The sequence below is a fragment of the Anopheles moucheti genome, chromosome 2 (genome assembly GCF_943734755.1).
Source record: "Anopheles moucheti chromosome 2, idAnoMoucSN_F20_07, whole genome shotgun sequence".
In the NCBI taxonomy this organism is placed as follows: domain Eukaryota; kingdom Metazoa; phylum Arthropoda; class Insecta; order Diptera; family Culicidae; genus Anopheles; species Anopheles moucheti.
The window spans coordinates 75,778,697-75,798,856 of record NC_069140.1 but is presented as its reverse complement, the minus strand read 5'-3'; the positions used below and the strand labels follow the sequence as shown (position 1 = coordinate 75,798,856).

General features: G+C 41.8%; 2 protein-coding genes across 4 annotated transcripts in view; one reads left to right on the top strand and one right to left on the bottom strand.

The window, feature by feature from the left end:
• LOC128297436 (lissencephaly-1 homolog) overlaps positions 1-20,160 on the top strand; it is a 52,868-nt gene that overhangs the window by 21,339 nt on the left and 11,369 nt on the right. For all 3 annotated transcript variants that reach the window (XM_053033073.1, XM_053033071.1, XM_053033074.1), the window contains one exon: positions 11,088-11,898. In XM_053033073.1, the coding sequence (XP_052889033.1) occupies positions 11,861-11,898 (38 nt within the window). In that variant the 5' untranslated portion in view covers positions 11,088-11,860. The remainder of the gene's footprint in view (positions 1-11,087; positions 11,899-20,160) is intronic.
• Positions 15,620-19,675, bottom strand: LOC128298692 (elongation of very long chain fatty acids protein AAEL008004-like). Its single transcript, XM_053034462.1, has 6 exons — positions 19,534-19,675; positions 16,605-16,795; positions 16,442-16,522; positions 16,182-16,344; positions 15,971-16,107; positions 15,620-15,874 (listed from the first exon to the last, which is right to left on the bottom strand). The coding sequence occupies exons 1-6, from the start codon at positions 19,673-19,675 to the stop codon at positions 15,620-15,622; spliced, it is 969 nt and encodes a 322-aa protein (XP_052890422.1).

Below are 20,160 nucleotides of genomic sequence, written 5' to 3'. Positions count from 1 at the left end.
AAATTTGAGATTACCTTTATATATGAGATGTATGAGAGATGCTAAATATGTATAGCTGTTCCAATTCTATCTTCAATTCAAATTTATCCAAGACCAAAGACCCATTAAGACCAAACGCTAATGGTGTTAGTATTTGCGCAATAATGTTAGTAGCATAGATAATGTTTTGCGCATTAATGAACATAATGAAATTGATAGGATTTTCATTTGCTTGTCAAATAGTTCAAATATCTCCCATTATGGATGTGAGATCTGTTCGTTATCTGCCCATAATTTATGGTCGCCGAATTGCGACGTTGTTTGGAACGTAAATCTATGCCCTGTTTTATAAGCAATCGAGCAGCCTTTTTTTCCACTGTTCCACTTGAATCGATCGATGATTGTGTGTGTGTATGTGTGTGTGAGTGTCTTAAAGAGTCGTTGGATTATTTAACGAACGCAAAACAGTGTGCTATATGCTATGCGTTGCCAATCGTCGTCAGTAGTGTGCTTGATGTGTTGTACATCCCAGTCATGCAAAGGCGGAGTCTCTTGGTCGAGTTTCTTTTGTTCTCATAGTCAAATTTTGAGTTGAGTTTCTTTCGAGTAGACAACCGACAGGAAGACGAACTTCAACCTTCACGCACACACTCTCACCGCATGGTATATAAAGCGGCGCGTAACCACGCCCGCTTCAGTCGCCCGGCGGCTTTTGCAGCGTGTGGACCTACGCCGGGTCGTAGCAAAAATATGATTCTATGCAAAAAAAGGGGGGTGGGGGAACTAGCACCACTCTCTGGCTCTCTCGTGAGAGCCGTTATCAGAGAATGATACTCTTTTTCCCCATATATTTGCGTGGCGATAGTGCTGTAATGAAAGAGAATATTGGATTAAGTCGGTCGAGCAGCAGCAATAGGTACATCCTTCAGGGTCGCGCGAGTAGCTTGGCTCACGTGCGTTGCTAACGGTTTATAAACAAAGCCTAACGGGAAGGATTTTTGTCATTGAAAATTTTGAAAAACATTCAAATGGCTTGGCGATTGGCTGTTTTTAAATAAAACATAAAATTTAAGGCATTTTGAAATAATTTTTGCATTGAAAAATAATGAAAAAAAATTTTTGGTATAAGTTTTAGAACTTTTCAAACACCATAGAAAGATGTATTATTTTATTCTTTACATTTTTGTAGAACATCATTTTTATCTATCTCTGCTACTTTTCTAGTTATTCTTAAAAATATGTAAAAATTGTGGAAAAATCACCACTGATATGTATAGAAAAACTACATTTCTTATTTTTAACCACTTTGTAGAACAATGTATGTATCTAACACTTAAACTTTTCCTGCTATTGTTAAATACTCCCGTGTGTTACCGATCGCCACAAAGCAATGTCTTCGAATGTATCAAATTATACCTAGTTTTGATCATTGAATTTGTGCGCTTGTCCTTCAAATATCCTAGGAAAAAGTGTTCCAATTGTTTAGTTAAAGTGTTGCCAATACTTTACAACCGATGGTTTATAAATAAATAATAATTTAAGTACGATTAAATGCAGAAATCCACACACGCCAGTCAGTTGGACGCTTTAAATGAGAGGTTGAATATGTGGGCTTCGAGCCGCATATGCTGAGCTGCAAGGCGCGTAAGCTGCAAGGACAAAATTTTACTCTAGGTCGGCAGACGCGAGCACAGTACGCTGGTACCTGTCGACACACGCGTTATCGGTCGGTCGCTTTGAATGTGTTCGCCTATGCGTACATAGGCGCGTAAGCTGCAAGGACAAAATTTTACTCTAAGTCGGCAGACGCGAGCACAGTACACAGGTACCTGTCGACACACGCGTTATTGGTCGGTCGCTTTGAATGTGTTCGCCTATGCGTACATAGGCGCGTAAGCTGCACGGACAAAATTTAACTCTAAGTCGGCAGACGCGAGCACAGTACACAGGTACCTGTCGACACACGCGTTGTCGGTCGGTTGCTTTGAATGTGTTGGTGCGTTGCGATATCCGTATACGCGCGATGGAGGGCGTGGATCGCGTACCGTGATTTTGCATGTGTATCACGTGTGTGTTCGATTTTTTATCTCGCGTCGCATGTAGGCCAGAACGAGAGATCCGAATAAAAAATGGATGGGAGGAGTCCAATTGCTCGTTGGGATGCTTGTGGGCATGATCGAAAACAAGCTCGGAACCTTTTGAGCAAACCTCTTCCTTTACCCCCTGCCAGTTCAGTATGGACAGCCTAGAGTCACCCTACGGAGCAGACGGAAACCAATAACCATGGTGGTGATGGTGTGGGGTGCAAATATTGATTTTTGTTTTGGCACAGGCAAAAATAAACACAAAAAAGGCACTAACGTGTACTCGAGGTAACTTGATCGACCTGTCGTAGGTTGGGGTGGTACATAGTTATGTACGATAGTGTAAGCAAATGCTGGTGTCACCACCCACAACGGACATTTCCACAACCGGACGGAGGCCCATAGTATCGGCGGGGTCTACGCGAGAAGCTCGACTAGGTTGTGTTGCGGCTGCCATGTAAATAAACTCCCAAGCACACCAGCCGTACCGTGTGGACTCTGCTTTCGGGGTCTTTCTGCTTAAGGCACCCCATGAAGTCTTTGGCGAGCAATTCTCAATGATTGATGAGGTCATTGTTGGATAATTTCTTTTTTTCCCCCCCAATTGTGCACACCAGGTCTTAGACGGTTGGGCATGCGATGGCTTTTTTTGTTGTTGCTGCTGCTGCATGGCATCGAAACATCTCCAATCTTTCGATCCGACTGCTAAAGGTCATAACCTCGTCTGTCAAGTTCGAGGCATGCGGGAAGGTGGCGTACGTCTTCACATGCTCTTTCTCTTTGCCGATTGTGTAGCGATCAAGAAGTTATGTAAGTTCTTCGCCTGAATTAAAGCTTTTGCTTCCACCATATTCAACACTTTCTTTTGCAAAGTAGTAAACTTAGGGGTTGAACGATTCGCTGTTGAATGCAGTTGCGCCATCGTTCCGGGGTTTTAATGTCGTGGGAATCTCACCCCATTTCCAAAACTAGGATGCCACCATCTTTCGATCGATCGATGGAATGGATTACATTTTATTATGATGGTGGCATAGTTCCATTCTACGTTGTGGTGTAGAAATTTCTCTTTATTACGCCATGAGCATATCTGTTTTTTGTAATTAGGTGTAGTGCCACGAGAGTTGACAAAATGCTGACAAATTTGTCAAGTGACAAAATCAGCTTGTTAACTGCAAAAAAATCACTACACCGTTGCCGCGCACACAATTGCACTATTTCACAAAATAAATTGACAAGAATACCCACATGATCGAAGCAGCCTTCGACAGTTGTTACCAAAAAAACTGATTTCATATTTTTATTATGTGCAACTATTAAGAGATTTGAGGAATAATGATAAAATTATAAGTTATGGCTTATTCCAAAATCAAGCTTATGTACTTTAAATGTAAAATTAAATATAATTTTCCGATAAAAAATAATATTAACATAACGCCTTAATTAGCAAGCGGTGCTTCATTTTTGTCTTGTACTGTAGCTATCACAGAAAATTTTGTCAGCATTTTGTCAGGATTTGTCAAAATTGTCAAATTTTTGTCGTGGATTTTCTACAAAGTGAAGTTTGACAGAAGCTCACAAAAAGTGACAAAAGCTCCGTTTTGACAAATATGTCAGCATTTTGTCAGCTCTCGTGGCCCTGCACCCTACATTGCTTTCATTTGGGCAGCGTAATTTTGTCTTTTGGGTATACATTTAGGCATATGTACTCGCGAGGCGTATGAAGCAATTTGTTCACGTGATAACGCGCTCGAAAACTCGTTCAACTATCAAATCAACCCGCAAACCACAAACGGAATCGGTAGCCCAAGCAACTCAAGAAGTCGTCGGTCCTGGACAAGAACATCTTGCCTTCATTACTTCAACCACCACCACCAGCACTGGGGGATGGTAGGCGATAGAATACATTTCTAGGTCTTCGTCTATGCCAGCAATCTTGTCTTGTGTGTCGGGAAATAGATACCCCACTTATACTTTGAACTGTCCGATGCGGTTATAATTCTTGCCCGGGATTTGTCCGTGTCCCACCGATTAAATCGATAAATCTTGTTCCGCGCTGGACGTGTTCAACATCTGCAGGATTGTTGTGACCGTTCGGAATTCGTACCGTAATGGCCGTTTGGAACGATTTCCGTTCCCGGTGTGGCGGCATACTTTGGGGTTGGCTGTGACTCCATCCAGCAGAGGAAACATTCCTGATGACAACTTGTTTTTGTGCGTCTTCATTGAACGCGCGGCGCGGCGTCTTTAGTTTATTGCCCCAAAGAAACGCACCGGCGTTTCATTATTAATGCTTTATCGCGCGGGGGGAACGTTTCTTCCCTTACGCTGCAGTGCGGCTAATTTCATGCTATTTGCTGCTGAAGGGACAAGGTTTTTTTCCCCTCTGTTTAAATTAGTCTGGCATTTTGCGGGGCAACTTTTTCTTGGTCCGTGCTCTCTGCTCTCCATCGGGAAAGCAACACGGCAGATGAATGGAAAATGATAACGCCGTTGAAGAATGTGCGGCCAGATTAAAAAGGATAAAGTGAAGTGTAAGGTACTTTCCAATCAATGCAAAGAATAGCGCCACGTAAGTGCTGTGGATTTTGATCTGGAATTTCTTGTTTTTTTTGCATCAAAACTTTCCATCGGTTGTTGTTGTGTTCGAGAGTGTTATAAGCACGAAGTTATGCAATTGGTTATTATTATTAAATTATAAAACTAAAGGTATCAAGCGTTCGGATTGGAATCCTCTCAGTAGTGAATGCTGAATTTGAGGTGCTTTTTCATTTCACTTCAAGATCTTTGGTCGGAAGGAAATGTATTTCTGAGATCACAAAACAAATGGCTTTAAGGGCTTTTCCCTCGGGGGTTTTCTCCACCACCTGAAGGCTCGGGGGGACGTGAACTAGCAAAAGGTCCGTAATTGATGTGCTCTGAACAGTGAAAACAGTGAAAAAGAGGTTCTTGATCGAATGTTTCGTTACGCCCGCCACGGTACGTCGCTGTCGTTCGTGTCGGCGATCCGCTCAGATTTCGTTCCGGGCGACCATTTGTCTGCATCATTGGTAGTTTTAATGTGTCATCGATCTTTCTCGCACTTGCACGTCGATTTGTTTTTTTTTCCCCCAAAAGTCGTCAACACATTTGCAGCTCTCTGGAGCTGCCTTTTTGTAAGACAAATCGTCAATTGGGTTGGGTAAACGTTTTTTTTTCCCTGAGGACTGTGCCGATGTCGATTAGAAATGGAACAAGCCATTTTACCACTCGTTATGTGTGCTGGATTAATGTGTAAATTTGTCAGAGGAGCGATCTGTTGTTATGGTACGAAGGAGGGAGTTTTTTTGAGACTCAGTTCAGCAATATCGGATCGGCAAGAGAAAGTTTGTCATTAAGAGAGAAGGGTTCGGTTGGAATTTTGCTTCAACATTAATTTGAAAGATACACATAGAAATGATTTTAATTTCCTCAATCCTAAACAAAAACACTCAATTATTTTCTTCCTCAAGAGGGCATAAAAGTCATACCTAGTCGAAGATGTCACACCCACTACGATGACAAATGATCTGACAGATTGGTCGGGTGTTCTTCCGTGTTACCGTTTCTAAATTACCCGCCTGTGTGTGCACTTCCTTCAGTTCGACGTGTAATGATCACCGAGACTACTGCAGCCAGCTAAATCGTGACTCAATTAATATTAATTTTCCATCCCGAAAATCGTGAGAAAGCAGCGCAAGGAGGAAACTGGAGCCAGGGTAAACGATGAATGAATCTTGTGTGGGGGTGTTGTGTGCAACCGAACAGTGTAGATCGCAAGCTTGGGAGGGTGCACTTGCATTTCAAAAACTGATGCACACCTCCGTACATTGTATTTCCTTCCTTCCTCATTTCGATTTCCATTTCGTGATGTGCTTTTTCTGTGTGTGTAGAAGAGTTCTTTTTCATTAACCTGCCGCGTGGAATCCGTGATCCATTATTAAACCGTCCCGCGAGCGTCTTGTTTTTCGTGGTGGTGTTTGATTGCACCGGAACCACTGTACGCTCCATGGCCGGATCCGTACTCGTTGGATTCTGATGGGAAGTTCACGAAGCGTTTCATTCGGCGAGAACTGCATCACCTCACGAACTTCTGCTGTGCGGGCTAGACATGCAAGTCGCGGGCTGCTTTTGTCTATTTTTTTCAGCCTCCTTTCGTGCTTCACTCCTCAGCAATAATCGGGGTGGGGGTTTTTGGTTGAGTCAGCGAAGGCAGTGAAAGTGGAAAGATCGCGTGTATTCCATTGTTGTGAGCCCCGGATGCCCCCAGTGTAGAGTAATTTACTGCGATGTGGTATAGAGATGTGATATATCAATGGGACATCGTTGTGTGTTAAAGGTGTCCGGGAATATTCACGATCGCAATGAATGATGGTTTTTAGTGAAGTTTATTTTATATTAGAACATTAAAATAATTGTTTTCTTAATTAGATAATGTTTCAAAAATAATTAAACTTCGCGTGTGTGGTTCCATTTTTGTCATCGACAAGGAAATCTTTCGTAACTTTCATTTATCTAGATATCCTCCGCTTCTTTTGGAGCACGTTGCTCTCAAGCACCGATTGCGCCACGGCTTCCTCGGCTCTAAACCCCAAAATCGTGCCCGCGAGGAAAATGCCGTGCTCGCTTGTTACCATTTTCCGGCCGGTAGAAAATCATAGCTCGTGGCGAATGAAGCGCAAAGCGTTGTGCCATCTTCGATTAGCTCAATCTTCCCTCGTGAGCGGCAGTAGAGTGCAGTACTTCACTCACTTTGGTGCAGTGCTTTTTTTGGGGTGATGGGTGGGATGGGAGGGAATGTGAAATAGCTGGCCAAACGGGGAGAGACTAGTTGGAAGCTAGTGAACCAAATCGGAAAGAAAAATGAACGGCAAGTTGACGCCAGACGGAGATGTTCGCTCTCGCGCGCCTATGATGTAAGGAGGATTCGATTTTCTGCCGCAGCAGCAGACATTCATTTCGGGAAAATTGCCTCACACACACACGGAGAGATACCAGTGGCCGCCGCGTACGGTGTGGAGTTTCTTCTAACGAAAAATAGACTTGACACTATAATATATGGTGGAGGCTGACCACAACACCGATCACACTCGTGAGCCGTTCCGAAAATGGGGCAAACATGCTTGTCCTCCCCCCGTTAGACGAAATATTCTCACTTTTATCGACATTTTGTCGCCGTGCTATGCGTTTTAGTGCATCTCGCGCTCTTGTTGCAGCCGTGTTTGCCTTTTGTGCAACGGACGAAACGCATGACGGTCGTATCGGGCATGCGCATCGACCGTTCCTGAACCCAACGTCCGTGCACGGTGAACTGACGTGGCGAATGACGTGAATAAAAGAATAAATAAGATAGAAATGTCTATAGAAAAAGTGGCTCCGAGGGAATTTTCCACGTGTCCGTCCGTTTGGGTGTGCGTGGGGGTGAAAGAAGGCCATTTCCGTCATCAGTCGCATAGGGGGATACTTCGAAACTTCGAATACATCACACAGTCAGGATGGTGCAGTGGCAGCAGAAGTTGCACCATTAATCATTATCTGCAGCCACATCAGCAGTGCCGGTTTGCCAGTTTTGATACTGATCGATACATTCGACGGGGAATTCGAGATGGGAAATTTAATTCATTTGATGAAGGATTGAAATCTGAGTTAAGAGTTAGAATAAAAAATTAACTCTTTAACTTACTTATGTAGAATTAATCAATTTTAGACAAACGAGCAAATGAGCAAATAGATTATTTATAGATTATTCTTCTTTTTTCCACCGAAACATATTTTCCCATGTTTCGAATACTTTTCCAATCCACTTTCCTAAGCTTATTAAGCGACTTAAAGGGTGTCCCAGAAAGTATAAGCACGATTTAAAAGTTATATAAAAAAAACCTGTTCTCGAAACTTTATGTTTATTTGATAAATAGAATTTGTGGAGTGTTTTGTACTATTTCCAAAAAAAAAAACATTAAAAAAAATTTAATTGTATGCCAATAATAGCACTTTTGATCTGACGCCTCCCATCAGCACAGACTTGTCCCGAACGATTTTCGACACTTTCTTCCAGTCTTTTTGAAAACTGTCGATGTTCTCAGCAGCTTTAAAATGCTTTCTCAATTGTGCCATGGTTTGCGTCCAAAATAACTCAATCGGTCCGGCTTCAGGGCAGTTCGGGGGATTCATTTCCTTCGGCACGTACCTTATCTCATGTTCTTCATACTATGCGATCGTGTCTTTGGCATAGTGGACAGAGGCCAAATCTGGCCAAAACAACACTGGACCATGTTTTCGTTTCATGGCCAGCAAACGTCGATTCAAACACTCCCGGATGTCGGGATCGGTCCTAATCGTCTCCGTTGTCACTAAACGGTTCGGACATCATACAGCATTCGCAAATGGTTTGCCACAACATCGCCTTTTCTCCGAATTTTTCGGGAAAAATAGATTTGTCGGCTTCTTCGATGCACTGGCTTTCAGGCACGGTGTAATATTGACTCCCCGGAGGAGTTATGTAGTCAAAATTTACGCACGACTCATCGTCCATCACGATGCATGAGGATTGGCGACACAGCAGTTTGTCGTACAGCTTCCGAGCTCGATAATTAACGCATGAGGCATGTTTTGTACTCCGTTTCGGTTTCTTTGGCTTCTTATACGTTTTTAAATTCAATCTTGCCTTAGCACGTTGGATGTTACTGTTTGATATGCCCAGTTTTTGAGCCAAATCGCGAATGGAACTTTCCTTTCTTTGCTCGAACGCTTTTGCTATGTGCATCCAACTGTTGATCGACAGGACCAGGATTTCGGCCACTTTTCGGCGTATTCTCGAAGCTGGACTCCTCCCGAAACTTCTAGATGGCGGTTTGTACGGATCCGATACACATACCTTCCGATTTCGCTAATTGACTTAGCGAAATGTTAGGTGTCGAGCACCATTTGTGCAGAATGCTTTTGCGCTTTTCGACGATAATGCCTCGCATTTCATCCGACGCTATTGAAAAAAATAGTTTTAATACACTAGCTAGTAGCTCTTAATGTAAACAATCAAGCATAATCAAGAATCAGCTATTTTACGCCATCCGTTTACTAGAAACGTCATTTAGAAATCGTGCTTATACTTTCGGGGACACCCTTTATTCACAGCGAATTAAATTGCAAATTTCAACAGTAATTACACCCATTAACTCCTGACGACGATCTTCAAATCATGAGTTCACTCAAGTGTGAGTTACCTTAGGATTTAATTCTTCACCCCTACTTTCAACTCACCAATTAAATCATGAGTTAGCTCGGGTTTTAAGTTAAATCAGTTAAATAAAACATGTTTTGAATGATCTGATTCTCTGTTAATGTGTTAAATTGCACAAGAATCGTAAAAATTCTTCTTGGTTATTTGTAATAATTAACTCTCCAAAAAGATTTAAATAATTCTTTCATTCTGAATCATTGTGCACATCACTACCTTGGGCACATTTGACACAAAATTGAACGTAATTGGAGTTGAAAATAGAATTTTGTTTAAAATATAATAAATTGTTATGAGTAAAATTTTTCACAACACACGGTTCTCTTTGTCAATCGTGTTTTATGTTCACAAAAATCAACCCTCGGCGAAATTTGAGCAAGGTTGCCATTTTGCATACGTTGCGACCACCATCAAGGGCCAATTATCGATTTGTTGTGCTCCGTCTAGACCTCGCTCTATAATACCCTAATCTCCAGACATTCGATAGTGGTACGGTGTTACATACCCTTTTGCTGCGGGTTGTGTACGCTTTTGTACACAAATTTTGGTAATTTATTCACCGGATCTGGGTGTTCTTCACTGTTGTGGGAGTTAAAAAATGGCAAAATATTATGTCGCGACAGCAGAAAAAAAGGGCTTTTTCCGGAAGAGCGTCATTAGATGTGTGCGTGTGTGGAAGAAATAAAATAGTGAGGACAAAGAACGATAAACCTAGGGCTTCCAACCTAGGGCTTTTGGATGTTCAATGTGGATTTAATTCACAAGCATTAAGCAAACGAGAACGCAAGGCCACGGAAGCATCACCGAACGCGCCGAATAAGCAGCTACGATAAAGGTGTTGCATAAATTAACCCATTCGTGGCATTGATGATCACCTTCTTTGTTTGTACACCCCGCCCGCACAAGGAAGTTTTGTTTGTACGTTCGGTTGATTGAAAATCAAACTTATTCAATCGTTTTCGGAACGGTGATGTGTGTTTGTTTGTTTTGTTGCACCGGAGGTGCTTTAAACTGTGACCATTTCGACTGTCGAGGGAAACAAATTTGTGCGGTTTATTACAAATTGATTATAATTATCGCAAGACGTGTGTAAATGCAACGCAAGAAGTGTTCCCCTTTCGGTAGCTCCTGTTGCACTCTCTGTGGCAGGTGAAGGAAGGTTAAGGAAACGTGACTTAGTGGTTGGAAATGTAACACTAGCCCCGGTGCAGCTGGGTGTATCTTTCGCAAAACCGCACAACCGACCCCCCGGTTTCGACAGACGGGGCATCAACGGGGCATTAGAGGGACATAATACGCCTTGCTCACGTGTGTACGCGTGGAAACTAAAACCCAACACCGAAAAGGTGTTGAATGGTTCAGCGGATTGATTGAAACGAGCAAGTTCACCGAAAGCGTTGCAAATGTTCTGGTGACATTGGGCAAATACGTTTCTCCTCGGTGAAGCTTTACGGTGTTTTGTTTGTCTTGCCTTTTTGTTTTGGTAACTGTTTGTTGTTTTATTGTTTTATTTGGACCAGCTCTACTGGTAAGAAGCTACTGGTTGATTTTTTTCCCCCAATCTTTGACATTGATTGTCGAAGTTGTCCGGTTGGCTTGCGGATGGTAGTATGGTCGATATCCGATGTCAAAGTTTGTCCATTTCCCTCATAAGGATTCGTAGCGATTTTGCAAAAAAAAAAAGTCAACAATATATAGTTTATTGTTTTACTGATAGGTCATCGTAAAGTTGAAGTAATACTAATAATTTTCGTGCATTATTTTTCTCATTTTAGATGATTCAACATCGTTTGCAAACACCGCTAGTAAGACGACGACGATAACGCAACAAATTCTAAGGCCCCCAAGGACGCCACAATCGAAACGTCCGGTGGCCGCCACTCCAGAGGATCCTGAGCGTTTGACAGTGTTCTCTGGTGCTGATAAATTCTGCAAACGGAAGCTGTGAAACCAGTCACTAACGACGAACGACGACAAATCGACGACGACAAAGAAAGCAACAAGCAAAAAACAAAAAAGAGAAAAAGAGATACTTACATATACTTACGAATCAGGAAAAAAAAATTACGACCTCCCCCCTTCCCCGCTAGTGCAATTTTGCGTTGGAAGCGGCACATTAAACAAGGCCGCCATACGCGCGTAATAAGGTGTAAACTAACCGTAGCAAAAGGTGTGTAAAGCAAAAGGAAGCGAAATTTTGAGCGAAAATTGATCGAGTTATACCTCCTAGTGAAAGTGCAAAAGCCGAGTGATCGAAAGCGAAAAGTTAATTGAATTTAACGTATAAAATCGTTCGTTCGTTGGTGGCGTAATCGCGGCACTCTGTGTGTGTGCGTGTGAAAGTGAAGTAGGATCGTGTCCTCCTCGTGAGCCGGGGGCAAGTGTCAGCTGAACCGTTTCGATCGCGAATCAATCCGGATCGGCAGCCGGAGTAATCCAGTTGAACCGTAAAAGGATACCGTACCGACAGACGGGGGAAGACAACGGCGACAGCACGGAGCAGCAGGAGGAGAACGTTTTTTATAACCATTCACCAGCAGATCAAAACATGAAAATGGTGTTGTCACAACGGCAGCGCGAGGAGCTGTAAGTTCTACCAATAATAAGATGTTTTTTTTTTGGTTATATTTGTAGGGCGTCTATATTTCGGCAAGAATGTTGTATGTAAAGAACGGAAAGACATGCGACGTTGGGACGTGATTCTTGTTCCGCTGGAAATACGCGTTCTTAAAATAGTGCTGCTGTCCTCAAAACGCACCGCGCGTTGTATGGCGGCACAGCAGAACGCTGCTTTAATGACTCCTCGAAATCAACCGTGTGCTCGAAGATCGAACACGCCTTTCGACTCCATCCTGTTGTGCCGATCGACGACGATGAAGAAGTGTGTCAGGGAAATAATGGTCTCACCGGGCGATTGATGGGGGAGTTATTTATATGTTTGGGTGTTGTGTATGTGCTTCACTTTCACCTATATTTTGGAGCAGCAGCAGCAACATACAGGCCCACTTTTAGGTCGTAGAAGTGGGGGAAGTGTGAAAAGACGGGGTGTGAAGCAACGGGGGCACTCAGGAAGGAAGTACTAATTTTGTGCTGGACTTAATCGACTTCTTTTAGGCAATAAGTTGCTCTTTTTACTCCCGTTCCGTGTTGAATCGGATTCGTGTGTAGTGTTTTGATTTATTGGAATGCGTTAAAGAAAATGGAATGATTTATTTTTATGGACTTCAAAAAACATTGGCTGTTCCTTCAAAATGGCCGTTACATTAGTTGATATTTATTTGTGCATTTGTGCTAGAGATCATTCGAATCGTTTTCCACAATGCATATGTTACTATTTTCTTCCCGTGCTTCAGTTATTTTAAAAGGGCTATTGGGTGTACAAAACTGTAGCGCCGAAATGTGATTTCGGTTGAAGCAAAGGAATGCATCCATTCGCTTACATGTGCATCAATGCACACCGTTGCATACTAATTGTTCCGATCAATCGTTCGATTATCGTTTGCTTTTCACACCATTCCGTTGTCAATTGCTGCTTCTGTAGCACTGGCGGAATTTATTTATGTTCGCGCGCTGGGTGTAAAAATACACAGTTAAATTCGAAAAGCAACCAACGAACGGAAGTAGAAGCTTAGTGGACAAAATTCCCGTTAGTGTCGTGCGTCTACTCGCGAGACATTCACATCTCACCTTTGGAGATGCAACAGCTCAAACCAAGTGGCAATAGGAAGAGAGGCTTCGTTCGTTCGACCACAAACCCATGGAAGATGGGGCGTTTGGTTTTTTGTTTTGTTTGTTTGGAAGCGACCCGTCGTCGATTTTCTATAAATCTCCCCCATTTCGAATAGAAATGGGCGAGAAATACGTCGTCGATTTCCTCCTTCCCACCCCGATGGCAGTGTGTCTTTTTATGGCTACTGCTTTCTGTTGGCAGCGCTCGACAACAGACACCGCTTATTGCGTGTTACGAAATGTTGGAATTTTTTCTGGTGGTGTGGTGTGTGTATATGCGCCACGTGCATGTTATAGGTGTTGAGATTCGTTTTCTTCCTCTCTTCTGTATAATAGCCTGTATAATCCAACGCATAGGCAATAAGGAAGGACTAGGAAGGCGCAAACGGCGTTCCTCAATCTCAACAGATAAAATCGAAATTGGATTGATAGAAAAGGTATCTAAGTGAGAAATCTATGGTTGGCCTGCGTTGATTTCGCATCTCTTCGGTAGGAGAAAAGTGTCATCCGGTGATCCGGAATTGGGGTCTTTGATCGTCCGCTCTAGGCCTTTGCTGATTCGAACTTTAGGTCTCAAGATTTAGTGTGAAAATTGGTAACCGATAGTATCGTTAAAAGAAGATAAAACACAGATGCTTTGTTATCATTATTGAAGATTTTGTAATTGGGAAATGGGATCAATTTCATTATTTGACGTTAAATTTCTTAAGTGAAAGTTAATATTCGCGTTGAAAATTACCTAAATTATAATATTCTGTATTTATTTTGTTATATATGTCTGTAAAGTGTAATATTGTATTCCTTGTAATGAACATGTTTCAAAGTTTTGCAATAGATAAATTCGCAGTATAAATTAACACATATTACTGATTATGAAATGTTACATATTGACTCACGTGCACAGTTTAGCGAGTGTTTTAAAGTTTAATGTCCAATGATATACTAAATAGGAATTAAAAATTATGTTGTATAATAATAAATAACCAACACACCGATCCTGCAGTAAGGGGTATCGTCACCCAAAACAGCCTTGATATTTTTTTCTGAAGTTCGTACTGCTGTTACATTTCCTGCACGTATGAATTGTGTGCATTCGAGCGATAGGAGGTTTACTATTCACTGCGTTGATGACGACAGACACACTATCGGTTACTTCCTTCAACGTGACTAATCTTTTGGTTTTGTTTTTTGTACTGTTTGGTGTCTAGCTCCAGCACACCGAAATGGCAGTGTAAGAAAAGAAAAATGACACGAAAACGTTATGCGATAATAGATTTCAAAATATTTGGACACTATAAGTAGAGTTCCACGCGCTCTCTCGCTGCTCCTTCCACTACTCACTGGACAACGAACTACAAATGCGAACGATACGAAAAACGGACCAAATTTGATTGATAACGGCCAAAGCATCGAAATAATTGAAAAATGTATATTAAACGTTCAAAAATAAGCTTTCAAAATGTTTTACGCTCAACGCATTCGTTCGTACGTTCACTGCTTTCGTGAGGTTGCTAGAAAACCTTCGTTGACATCGATCGATGGTATGGTGCTAGCGCCATCTAGTTGTGAGACTGTGAACTATTGCAAGCGTTAGTAGCGTTACGCTCACTTGACGTAACGTGTTTGGTTGGTTGTTGGTGGATCCAGGAAATTGCAATTCGTGTTTAATCGAAAATGCAAATGTAAAATGTATTAATTTTCTAAAATATCAATTACTACTTTGCTGTACACATTTGATTTACTTTTTGTCGTGTGTTTCTTTGTGATACCGTGTCTTAGTTGTGACTTTGCTGTACTAAAGTGTTCTTATTCGGCTTGATTTTTTGTGTAACCTTTTCTTTCATACTTTGCAACTGTGATCAATATTATTACGCATTGCCGAATGACGTCATTGCGACCATTGCAAGGTTAATCATGATCGTCACAGTAAGCGATGATGAGAAAACTCTGATCATGGCGAACGTCTAACCTCACTAGTGTAATATCAAATAAGAAAAAACAATCAAAATGTAAAAGTCGTTTCACTGTAGCATCATTTGAATTAATCTCTAACGATTTTCTCACACAATAATAGGGGCCATCGAATCAGCGCGTCAATTTCTCAGTTCGTTTTAGTGGCAAATTAGGCTGTTCGATGAAATTATTCGTTTGGCAGTGCTGGGACTTTGCCACACAAAATATTACTCGCTATGTCTATATATTATTGATTTATTAAAATAACGCTTTGCTTTCTATTGCTACGTAGCTTTTAAAACGTTGAATATTGAATAACGGCTTCAATCGAACATGTTTGAATCTTTATAACATTTTACAACTATTTACAATGGAATGATTCAAACCGTTCCACACTGTTTGCGCGAACAATGCGAATTGTGTTGATGATATATTTTTTGGTAGAATTATTCATTGTTAGTAAAACTGTGGGACAATTAATCTAGTACATTCGTAAGAGGTTATGTTTTCTTTCGGCCATTCGTTAGAAGCTCTTATCACATTAATCGCTCAACAGATAGGTAGTGCTATTTACAAAACAAAAAAGTCACTTGATATCCGTATTCAGTCTTTCGAATAGGGAAAGTCACTGTTGTTTCTTGGCCGGTTCGCTTGCTCCGGCTACGGTTTGGTGCTGTCCAGAGATTGCTAGAGCTCTTGTCGCTTCTTGTGCCGCCGCCTTCACAGTGGCCTGTTTTCGGTAATTTTCCAGATAGAAATTCATAAACAGCACGAAGAATATGCTTGCGTTGCAAAGCAACAGGAAGGTGATAAACTTCGGGAAGGCGCAGTCCGTGAGCAGTGCGTTGATAGCATGCCCGATGCAGATGATAAATTGGGCCTAGAAAACACACAAAAATTAAAGGAACAAATTAATGTCAGGGGCTTATGTTTGTGCAGCATAAGACAGCGGCAAGCAGCGAGAATTATTACTCACAATCTGTAGTTCGGTCAGGAATTGCTTCCAGAACAGATACTTCTGGTAGCGTGGTCCCATCGCCGAAAGCATGTAGTAGAGATACATCAGCGTGTGGACAAAGTTGTTGATAATGTTGGGAAGTGTTGTATTGCCGCCTGTTTGAAGGAGAACAATTAAAATAGTAAAATGAAATGGCGCATTCATGGCAGTTGGCTTTCTTGCTGCATACCTGCAAGGAACTTGGTCAGAATCCAAGCCTCGATTGGGGTGAGCGAATGGTGGTAAAGATGAAGGTAGGAAATTTGCGACTTCTTCTTGCGCAGCACAAAGAAAACCGTATCCGCAAACTCGGACAACTTCGAGAGGTAGTAGATGTAGCACAGGTTGAACATCTGTTTGGACGAGTTAGTTAGATAAGTTGATAAAATGCTCGTTTTCGGTTTATTGTTTTAACGTTAAAAATTTAAATTTTTAATTTGCAATCCTCACCCGACGCGATAGCTGATCGTCACTGTAGTCGACCGGTTGGCATGTCAAACTGTATCCACGTGCCCAGCCCGCCATCAGATGCTACCGAATTATAAAAAGGGGTCGTTAAAATGGCATGTTCCGTGCAATAAATTGTGCTAATGCTGGTAGTGTGGGACCTTACCTCGTAGAACATGTACGCGCTCAGCAGGACCTGTCCCAGGTTGTAGTAGAAGAGTGTGTTTGTCAGCTGCATCGGTTTCCGGTCGCGCATGTACGTCGGTCCAATGATCAGCACCCAGACGAGGTAGGTCAGCACCATCCCAAGCGTCGGCAGTGGGTTGTCCATGAATGGGAGATGCTTCGCGCGCGGATCTTTTTGTGCGATGGACAACAAAAAAGATGTGGCATTAAGTTTAGTTTGAGAGTGTTAGAGGTGTTGATATGTTGCGCAATAAAGAGCGGCTTTTCTTTGCTAATTTCACTCTCCCTTTCTCGTTTCGGCTTCCTCTGACACAGTTGTTTCTTAAAGTCAATGTCTTTGGGAACATAAAATCGCCGAATCTTAACTCTATTCCAAACCAGACGGATCGCATTGTTTAGGCGCAGTCTCGATGCAAATCATCGCATGAATGATTAATGCGGAATGTGCCCGACTTCGGTAGCTAATAATAATTTGGTTACCGATTTTTTGGTCTAAGATGTTTTTAATGATCCTCAACGATCGATTTTTATTTTAAATCGAAGGTTACATTTCTTTGGTAGATCGACCGCGTGTTAATTGATCAAGCTGATCAGTAACCGTAGCATCTATGAACGATCACGAATATCTCTAAAAGATCGATTGCTTCGGGTGGATTGTTTTGAGAGAAGACGATTGTTTATTCGTAGCCCAGAACGAATCGATTACAGCATTATGTTCGGATAATTCTGTCTGTAACTTTTTTCCCCACTAAATAAATTCGCACTGACGATTAATCAAAGAAAAAACGGTTCATTAAGCTTGTCGTGTTAGGTTTATTCCCTTCCGATGGTAATGAGTGTCCACATTCATGTTGTTCGCTTTTGTGTCATGCAAAAACATAATATCTTCGCCAAAGCATGCTCGAAAGTTAATCACACCGGTCTTCTAGGTGCGAGTAATTCTGTTTAAAAAATGACCTTGGTTTGGTGAGTTCGTTTACAGCAGATGAAATGTTGCAAACACTGTACAATACTGTTTCCTGTATGCATAAGCCCCCTCCCAGCAAAACATTACGACCCCGAAATGTAGCACTGTTGCGAAAGTTAGACAGTGGCATTACAACGAGGGATGTGTAAAGGTAAAGGCAACAAAATATAAGCAAACAATCTGGCGACGGAACTATGGAAGGCCTTCGACACTTGTGAACCTCTGGCCCATGTTGACTGATGTCATTGCGCACACATGACTTTGAATATTAACATCAATCTCGCGCAGAGAACGAAAGCCCAACGGGGGGTGGTCAAGTTTATCGACCCGAGGAAAAATGATACCACGATCAGGCAACTTTCGCAATCGTCCAACATGACGGATACTGGCCTTTTATCTCCGTTTATGTACATTGCGCAACCTCGTGGGCTTTGTGTGGTGATGGAGTGCTAACCAAACGGCCGCCTCGAGTTTAGATCCCGCCACGATCAAGAAGGGCTATTCGTTATGAACCTCGTAAAGATATTAAACTTTTGCCCGCTTTTCAAGAGAATCTGTATCATGGCTTTCGGTAGCATGGGGTTGTTAATTCGTTGTACAATTAGGTCAAGCTCACGGTTAACGCACAGCAATCGGGCTTAGGAAGGATCGGTATCCTATGCAAATGACCGCAACGTACACACACTTGAACTTGGGAGGAAAGCATCGTCATTTGATGTGGCCTTTGCCATGAAGTTGAACTGATTACCTCGGACCGAACGGCGTTGGTTATCGCTTCTGCGCCGTAGGAGGACAATATGAGCATAAACGATGTCTAGCGCTCTTCTGCCGGAGGCGATCATTAAGATGGTGCCGCCACCGCTTTAAGCGCATTGGCAACGAAATGCAAGCTACATGTACGCTTGCAGAAGGTAAGACATGTGCTGTGGCATTGATTGAGATCACCGGTTAAGGTTAGCATTTTTTGTTGCTAAAGGTATGCTAAATCTACTTGGAAATGGTCCAAAACTTTTCCCCTCAGTTTAAGTGATGCATTCCATTTTCGAACACCAGAATTGTTCTTAAATTCAGATTATTCCAAAAATTGTTTTTGGGAGCATCTTCACGCATTATCTGATCTAGAAGTTCATCAATTTTATGTTGAGAAACTATTGGTGTATCAGAGTAAAAAAAAATCATATCAAACTGAGATGATCTCCATGGTCTCATGACGTTCGATACAGATACCTATTTACAAAGAGATACCTTATAATGAGTTCTATCATAACTTAAATTGGAACGCTTCTTGAGATATACATCTTAAGACTGTATCTGTCAAACAAACGAGTAAATTATGAAGGGAGAGTGGATGAGTTTCTATCAAACGTGTAATTTCTTGGAGAATATTTATGAAAATATCATGCTAAAATTAACCTTTTCTGAGAAGCTATTAGTATTATTTTATCATTTTATTTTATTTTATTTTATTTATATGATTATATTATCAAGAGAATAATTTATGTTCTTTTGCACATACAAACATGGCGGGAAAGTTTATATGTCGGCAAGATAACAGCGAAAAGCCTCACAATCTCAGATATTCGTACTCAGATATTCTGTAGTTGAAGGTGTTATAGACCCCGATTAATATTGAGTAACAATGCAGATAGTGTATCACCTCTGCTATTTAGAAGCTGTTGATGGATCATAATCGGAGACAAATTAAATAACATAAATAGGTTATCTAAAAAACACGCCCAGCGAATATTGAAAACTCGGCTGGACCAGCTCCCTTGCTACTCTCATATGCAGAACTGACTTTTAAGGTTTTGGGTTATCAAAAGTCCCAAAGAAGGCGGGTCAAGATCGCCATCGCCACATTAATCATTTTATGAGCATCACTCTATAAAAAAAACCCTGTGTTTTTGATACCTCGGAGCCCCGATTTTTATGACTTTATTACCTCCGATCAGGTCCTCCACAAGATTCCAGTATCGGTCGATCAGTCGCGTCCAGTTGCGATCCGCCTGATATTCGTCGATCGCCAACTGCATGATGTAGTTCGACGCCAGGGTAAAATCAGTGAAGTTATCCCTTACATCCATTTTGTGGTGGAGAATAATGTTGCTCGTAGGAAAAAAATCACCACACTCGATGTACTTCCACCAAACTGATCGTTAAAGCCACTTGACAGAAACAGTTGACACTTGTTATGATCTTTTATCGTAAACTCGCGTTCTGTGTTCGTTCAAAAGGCTCCGTAATGATGGAGTGTTTCGTTTCACTCTGTCACCAGTGTCAGAATCTGGGTCAGAATCATCGTCGGCTAGTTCTAGTTTGACACAGTTTCCCGTATGCAATTATACGTCTTCTTCTCTCGGTTCTTCTAACACTTTACGCACACTGATATAAGCACACAACTGGAGCACGCACTTTCGAAGGTGTTTGAATATTAAATTCAGCTCAATACTCGATAACTACAAGACAAAACACAACCACAAAATATTCACAAAACATGAATTTGGCGCAGTGAAGGGAGGTTTCCGTTCAGGTGTGGCCAGAGCATTACTACTCCCCTGACCGACTGAAA